This window comes from Callionymus lyra, chromosome 6 (assembly GCF_982586985.1).
Source record: "Callionymus lyra chromosome 6, fCalLyr1.hap1.1, whole genome shotgun sequence".
In the NCBI taxonomy this organism is placed as follows: Eukaryota; Metazoa; Chordata; class Actinopteri; order Syngnathiformes; family Callionymidae; genus Callionymus; species Callionymus lyra.
In genome coordinates, this window is record NC_141823.1 from 22,271,756 (window position 1) to 22,279,817 (window position 8,062).

Genomic DNA, 8,062 nt, shown 5'->3' on the forward strand with positions numbered 1-8,062 from the left:
TTAGCTGGCCACACAAAGATGAAATAAAGACATTTATTTTTTGTTAAAACTTTGAAAGGCGCAACAAATGTACATAATTGAAAGAACTGTCGTCCAAAAATCGCTTCAGCTCCAGTGGAATGAAAGGAAGTCCAGATTTGGTCACTGGAGGAGAGGAAGAACAATCTTCTCACTGGCCATTCTTTTTGTCCAGCATTTTTTCCTGAAACACAAAAAGAAAAAAGTACTAAAAGTTTTGCTGCATTTTCTTCCTTCAGATATTCTATTAAAATGCTCAAAATTGAACTTTGACACAAGATTTCCCTCCTAAACTAAATGATTACCAAATTGAGCCGCAGCTCAAATGTTGTCTTCCTGACAGTATCTGTAACACTGAAGAACAATCGTGTTCCGCTCCACTGAGGTGAATACGATGGTTGTCAACATGTCCAGACAAACATAAACACCCAAAGAAGCAGCAATAGTGATTTAAAATCTAGGGAAGTAACTGAAAAAATATATATATATATGTACTACTATCAGTTTTTTTTCAGGACATTTTAAAGATAAAAACTGTCATACGAGTTTTGGACAGCCTTATAATCTACAGTGATCTATCGTCGGTAAACAACTTGTAAAGGAAGATCGTTTACCTTGATCATCGTCTCCAGCTTGATGGCGTCGGCAGCAAACTTGCGGATTCCGTCAGACAGTTTCTCAACAGCCATCCGGTCCTCGTTGTGTTGCCAGCGGAAGGACTTTTCATCCAAGTGAATCTTTTTCAGATCAGAGGATTTCGCTGAAGTGGCGGGAAAACTTGGTGAATACGATATTGCATTGAAAATCATTCCACATTCATTACGGTTCAATGTTAAAGGGCTTCTTCCTCACAAAATGTCATGTTTTTGAGTCAAGAATTAAACAAATACTTTTTTTAAACACTCAAACAAAAACAAAAGTAATATGAGAACGATACTATCCTCGCCACAGATATTCCTTTTCAATACCAACTAGTTTTCTGTGTAAACCAATTTATTGAAAGTATGTACATTAATTATGAAACTCTGTGGGCGAAAACGATGGACTAAAAAATGTCAGATAAAATCCCTATCAGAGAACGCTTGTTGCTTTTGTCAACTGACTGTTATGTACTTCAGAACTTTAAAAGTGCATTCTGAATATACAATAGTGCCTTGTTTCAATTTGAAAATAATATATATATATATATATATATATATATACATTTTTTAAGCTCCTCATAATTTTAGTCTTACTTTTCGATGAACTTGCAATTGAACCAGTTACTCAGGTCTAACGGTTTGAGTATTTTAATGAATGTATGGTGATAGAATTTGAGTTGATCATGTTCTAAGCAAAGAGGAAAACAATAACTTGATTTATGTTTTTTGTCTGCATGTGCAGCTGCTGACACAGCAACTAGATTTCTTGTCAGAATAAAGAAAAAAAAGACACTTTGAAATTTATAGAAAAATGTGACACAATACTGAAAATGTATCGTGTCTTGAACTAAATCAGCCTCAAAACCAAACAGTTTGTATATCCATAAAGAAATGAAGGCCTTTTACATTCATTTAATAGAAATTGTATTTGCTGAATGAACAACATGCTAGTAGAAAATACTTGATTCACCTGTGTCCACAGCGAGCATTGGAGTGATGGCACTGTGGTCCTTGCTCAGCTCAGCCAGCAGTCCAGGGGAAATGGTCAGAAGGTCACATCCTGCCAGGGCTTTGACCTCTCCCGTGTTCCTGAAGGAGGCGCCCATCACCACGGTGCTGTAGCCAAACTTCTTGTAGTAGTTGTAAATCTTAGTCACGCTCAGCACACCTACGAGTAAAATGGGAATAGGTCAACCGCCATTCTCAAAGAACCAATTCCTGCAAACAATCTGATGGAATAATATGGGTGTCATTTTTCAGCTTCTGATGGATGGAATGGATTGTTCCTGACTGAGAGAAAGACTCTAGAATGTGTTAAATCTTTTACATATAACCATTAGTTGAACTAAAACGTTAACGCATCTACTTTTTGCTCCTCAGCGCAACATTGTATTTAAAAAAAATTAAAATCCCATAAAGCCCTTTTAATTCCCAATTTTGCAACATTTGTTTCAATACATAAAAAGAATTACGATCTTTCATCAGCACTTTAAAGCTTCTTCTGCCCTCTGCTGGTCGCAGATGCTGCTTGAACACTTTCCATAAATGACTGGGAAAACTTCCCACTATTTAAATCGATCCAAACACAAAACGTAAACAGATCATTAGCTGCCAAAATGTAACACATGCACAATAATTAAGTTACAATTGTAACGGTCATGAAAGAAAGTCATCTTTCTTAAGAGCAATTGGCTGCAAAAAAACTCAAAATTAATAAATCCATGGTCACAGCTTGATTCACTCGAACTAGTTCAGTCAAAGAAAAACAAAATACTTATATTTTTCATGAATTAAACGATAGCCAAACGGCATAATGACTAACATCATATTTATTTTGAAGTAAATACCTGGGTCTTCATGTGGTTCATAACTCTTGCGACCCGTGCTCTCCTTGTGCCAGTCAAGGATGCGGCCAACAAAGGGTGAAATTAGGGTCACATTGGCTTCAGCGCAGGCGACTGCTTGAGCAAAAGAGAACAGCAGGGTCATGTTGCAGTGAACGCCATGTTTCTCCTCAAGGTCCCTGGAAAAGAAAAAAAGACGGTGTCAAAATGTTAATAAGTTTAAGGAGGTTTCTCAAGGACTACCAAGTTATTACACAATAATTAGTTAAAATTGACATTGGTCAAAAAATGTGAATATGTTGTTATAGGGTGTAAAATAGTTAAAGTAAAGCAAGTCCAAATTATTAAAAGAAAGAATGCTGACCATGATTTAAAACCCTCTTATCACCTCTCTCTTCTCCTACCATGTACATCAATTCATCAAAATTAGCTCCATTGACCATTAATGTCAGTCATTAGAACATGATTAGCTGACAAGTACAGGGAAATATGATGGTCATACCATGTGTGGTATATTTATAAAAGGTAACCAGATACAATTTTCTCTTGACATCTGCCACAGCTATTTAGCTTAATGTATTTGTTTGTGCTTCGGCTGCATCAAAAAAGCAGTTTTTGTTATTCACTGTGATGAATGGCACCAAACACATTATTTTGAGTAGATATGAAATTGCAAATGCATCTTTCATGTTCCAATGCTCTCTGGAGTTGCGGAAATCCTTGCCCTTCATAAAAAAAAAAGAGAATGTGTGTCTTTTTGTGCAGAGGCACATTTACACAATTAGCAAGTCTCCGGATACAAATGCCTCACTTAAACCATGATGCAATCCAAGGAGAAGATTTTTTTTTAAACATCCTATGAATGAACTACAAAAGGAACATTAGTCACTTACTTTCCCGCTTGGATTCCCTCCCAGGTGGAAGACAGCTTGATGAGCACTCGCTCCTTGCCGATGCCAGCTTCCTCATAGAGAGCGATGAGCCGCAGGGCTTTAGAAACCATTTCATCTTTATCAAACGACAATCTGTAGAGAAAAGACGAGCGTGAAAACCTGTTGAGAGCATTTTTGGAGCAGAATATCCAAGATGTGTTGAACTTGAATTCAGCGATAATTCACGAGCATAAATAATTTCAAGCTCCCAACACTTATGTTCGTAGCGTACGTTTCCCAGTAGAGAGTCAATGGAAACCCAGGTGACATGTGCAAATTTAGTATTCGTCAAATACAGAACAAACGGCTGTGTTTCAGTAATGTTGCAACATGTGACTGTGTGTAATTCTGTGCACAATTTTGTAACAGGCATGCCTTACAAAACCTACCTTGCATCCACCTCTGTAGAAACTCTACCCGGGACCTTCTTAAGGATCTCCAGTCCAAAACTCACAAACAGCTTGTCCATTGTGTTCGAGATCTGCTCCTCTTCGCTTCTGATGATGGAAGGGAAAAAAAGCTTTTAAAAAAAAAGTACAATCACAACAAAACTGAGCACAAAGTCATTATTTGATAAGAAAGACTCAACATCAGAGCGAAGAGAAATCAGGAGTCATCAGTGCAAGTATAACATTTGTGGTTGGGTTAAGGTGGGAAAAGTGCTTACAAGTCACAATTTTCAATGTCTTTTTAAAATAGAGGACGGTGCATGTGAACCCACTTCTAGGCTTTCAGTAAAAGATGAACGTGTAAGGGCAGAGTAAAGCTCAGTTTACTCAGCGATACAGGATTTAAACCTTATGCAAATATCATGATGTTTGTCAGGAGTGTTAAAGGTCTTGAGAACAGCACCCAGAATTATAATTAATAATACTGTACAACATTAAAAAGAGTAAAACATTTTTTTCCCTTTCATTTTAGGCCTTCTTTGAAGTGTAGAAGTCCTAAGGACAATAATCCAAGCCAATCAAATTGATCAGCCATTGTTTGCATACAAAATGTTACTTTACACACTATTTTGCAATCTTGCAAGACAATCTTATTTGACAAGTTCAGACAAAATTGAATAATGTAGTGAACACTTGATCTAGGTAAAACTGGCACGGTTTCAGTAATGCAAGTCATTTAATTATGAATATGAAATGGCTGCAGGATATTCTAGAATCATGAGATGTAAAATTGGAATGCAATGCATTATAAAATTGAAACCATCTTCCAATTGTTTAACTCCTTTTTACCAATTGTTACCAAGCTAAATTTGATCAGCAACTACCAATCGTGTATTGATGAATATAGTTTTAATGCATTTTAAGAAGCATGTTAAGGAAAGCAAAAGCCATTGTAACAAGAAAGAGCCCTCCAGCTGTTCGCAAAGTAACTCAACATTTTTGGCAGAGAAAATGTACAAAGATATTATGTTGCAGACATGTGGAAACACATTTCAAGAACTACCTCAGCAGACGTGTCATAAAGAGGTAATGATTAGGTCTGGTTCTTATGGCCAGTTACCTAAATTGATCTGAATCATAAGGTTCTCAATCCATTTAATAATGTCGAATTAAGAATCGGCTTTTGAATAACAAAAATGGCTTGAAACTACTATAATGTACTACCACATCTAACGGTTACGCTACTTCATGCATGCTCAGCCCTCTACAGGCTGCCGTTCTAACTTACTTTACAAGGAAAGCCATAGCGACAGCCTGTAGAGGGCAGAGCACTCATTCATAGAACCACAATTAGAAAAGTAACAGTAAGAAATACAGTCTCAAATTGTAGTATACCTTACAATATTGTAATAAAAACATTAACAATAACAAAAAACTTAAGTCAAGTCCTTTGACTTTGTTCTTACAGAAAAAAGGTAAAATTGATGCGTCTATGTGTCACAGGTTATATCTACTCGCTTTTGACTGCATTTTCTTTTTTCCCCAAAAGTGATGTTTCACATATTCATACGTGCAGGAATAACCGTTTCAGTCCTACATTAACGTTTCCTTCATAACACAGCGTAGTCCTTACGCCTGAACAAGCTGTTTGAGAGAATCTCTGAGATGTAAAAAAGGCATCAGTTTCATATGGTTTGTCCCAGACATATGTTAAGGCCAAAGCATTGTAAAGTGGGTTTTGAGCGAGTTTTAACCACTTTTTACCCAGCCCTAATAATGATCATTACAGGTAGTCTTACCCTCCTTTAGCAATGCCATATTTTATGGCTTGGTCCACAAGTGACTGGTAGGCTGGCATCTTGGCAGCAGCCAGAATGAGAGAAGGGTTTGTAGTGGCATCTTGAGGCTTGTACTCATCAATGGCTTGAAAGACACAAATTGCAAAAATCATTAACTTTGGACAGACTCGTTTGTCAATCAATATTATCAGTTGCACTTTACCCTTTAATTCAAACAAAGCCCTTTACAAAGCGACATTCTAACACAGATTGCCAAAACAAAACTCATAACGTCATTGACTGAGAACTAAGTTTATTAATAAACATGATTCAAAAATTGATCCAGTGCAGTTACTAAACCATCTGAAAAAGACACGTACTATACAGTAAACCCTATATCTAACCCCATTTAAATAGACCAATATTATATTGACACTTTATTTCAATGTTACATCACTTCCGCACATTTAATTAAAGGAGCAGAACAATTGGTGCTGTTGAGAGCACAAATATTGAAGGGGTATCAGCACTTTTATTCTAGGACTTTCCCCCATTTCAAATTGTGCATTATCTACGTTTAGATTTATGCTTCCATGTCAAGGTCTTTCCCAACATTGAGAGTGTACAGTAACAGTATATTCATCATGCACAGGAGGCAGTGGTTTAATAAGCGCTGCTGCCTCAGGGAAAACACAGCTCCCTCTGTGACTCAATTATCCTCGTCCTCGTCATCAGGAAATGGTGACCAAGCGAAAACACAGCCTCCTCTTGCAACAAAAGCCTTTGTTAGAAAACCAGCCAGGTGTTTTATTTCAACCATTACAGCTACAGTTACCAGGTAGGCGATAACAGGGATAATATGTCAGTTTAGGTCTAGAAACAAAATAGCATGCCTAATAAGAGTTGTATGGAAATTAAATTGTGATTAATACTTCATATGAAATGGTTATAACAAAACCAGTTCAACATCGTTTTCTTGTTATGGAGTATCCTAGTGTGTTAGGTAGTTTGTTTTCATCCCTCATAAACTGTTTATTTGGCTCAACGAACTGTAATTTACCTTCTTGTCTTTAAGATTTAGTGAAAGAATGTAACATCCTTTCCAAATGGACAAATTACTCAGGACCAGAGGAGAGAAATCTTTTCAGGCTGTTGCTCCTAAGCTTTGGAACAATCTTCCTCTCTCTTTGCGCTTGATGGAGTCTACTGACTCCTTTAAGAAACATCTTAAGACGTTTATATTTGTTAAGGCTTTTCCTTGAATTTCTCGAACTTGTTGTTCTCGGTGTTGTCTTGATCTTTGAAGTATGTACTGTTTTGAGTATTGTTTTGATTGTTAAAGTGCTTTGTGACCCTGGTCTCGAAAAGCGCTATATAAATAAATATTACTTACTTACTTACTTACAAATTATGTGTTCAAAACCTAACTGACTATTAAACCTAGCAGTTGATAGCTTACAGGCATAATGCCTGGCTTCAAGACGCAACGTTTCTGTTATGTCACTGTGACTGTGCAAGTTTGTACAGCCAACAGTTCCTCAGGCTTTGGAAACACAATTTAGAAACGAGGAAGAAGAGATATCTGGATTCAGTACACGAGCACATAGAACTACATTGTACTTGATTTATATACAAGTCAAAAAAATGTTCTGCCTTCAGTTCCTCCTCTGGTTTTGCATGTCAGTTTCCATCAGTTCTATATTACAAATGTATAACCATATAACAAGAGCTCTATTACCCTTTCTTTTATGAAAATAAACTCACGAGATAAGCAATGTCGATTATTTATATGTTTTCTTAAATTACTTTAAAGATCAAACAGATAAGGATTGAGTTATATGATGCAACTTGTCTATCGTTGTTCGTTGCTTAATATGTTATCCAGCCAATTTCAGCGAATATATCGAGACAAAGGTTTGACAATAGTATAAAGTAGCCAAATATTATAAACATTTGTAGATCATTTTTTTTGTGTCTTTAGCAGTGAAAATAGTGGCTTAAGTCTATTGTGAGTTCACCTGCCACGAACAACAGTTGGACTCCTGGATCAACACGTTAATAGGATTATCTGCTCGGTAACACACATGTATATAACCAAAATATCTTTAATATATGTTGTCAAGGGTTAGCTCATCATGCTACCAGCGCTAGCCTGTGGGTGTGAGCGACGGTTTCTAACGACGCGCACTTTTATCAACAGCGAGGTCAGTGACACGGAAATAGCATGCTAGGTGGCTAACGACGGCTGCAGAGAAGCGTGTCAAAGTTACCGTTGAAGTCTCCGGTGTCCGCCACCACCACTGTGTGCTTCTTCAGCTGGCTGAGTGCAGACTCCATCTTCCTCCGCTTGTCTGGTGACACTGTGGACATGGTGAGGCGAGACAAGAAGCCTTTTATACACAGAAAACACGTGAGCGCAGGAGGAATGTCAGAGTGTCGGGAGCGCGCCGCCGAAGAGGA

The 8,062-nt window shown here is 37.3% G+C and overlaps 1 protein-coding gene across 1 annotated transcript; it reads right to left on the reverse strand.

Annotated features, from left to right (window-relative positions):
- Window positions 1-19: 19 nt before the first annotated feature.
- Window positions 20-8,062, reverse strand: taldo1 (transaldolase 1). Its single transcript, XM_087794293.1, has 8 exons — window positions 7,873-8,062; window positions 5,624-5,747; window positions 3,825-3,932; window positions 3,397-3,528; window positions 2,507-2,682; window positions 1,630-1,827; window positions 633-778; window positions 20-202 (listed from the first exon to the last, which is right to left on the reverse strand). Exons 1-8 carry the CDS (start codon window positions 7,970-7,972, stop codon window positions 170-172), a joined length of 1,017 nt encoding a protein of 338 aa, XP_087650419.1. The 5' UTR covers window positions 7,973-8,062; the 3' UTR covers window positions 20-169.

Excerpts from the sequence above, each read along its gene's own strand:
- taldo1 (XM_087794293.1), bottom strand. The coding sequence starts at position 7,972 with ATGTCCACAGTGTCACCAGACAAGCGGAGGAAGATGGAGTCTGCACTC. Across the intron at positions 1,828-2,506 it reads TGAACCACATGAAGACCCAG|GTGTGCTGAGCGTGACTAAG; the intron begins GTATTTACTTCA and ends TTTTACTCGTAG. Across the intron at positions 203-632 it reads AGCTGGAGACGATGATCAAG|GAAAAAATGCTGGACAAAAA; the intron begins GTAAACGATCTT and ends TTTGTGTTTCAG.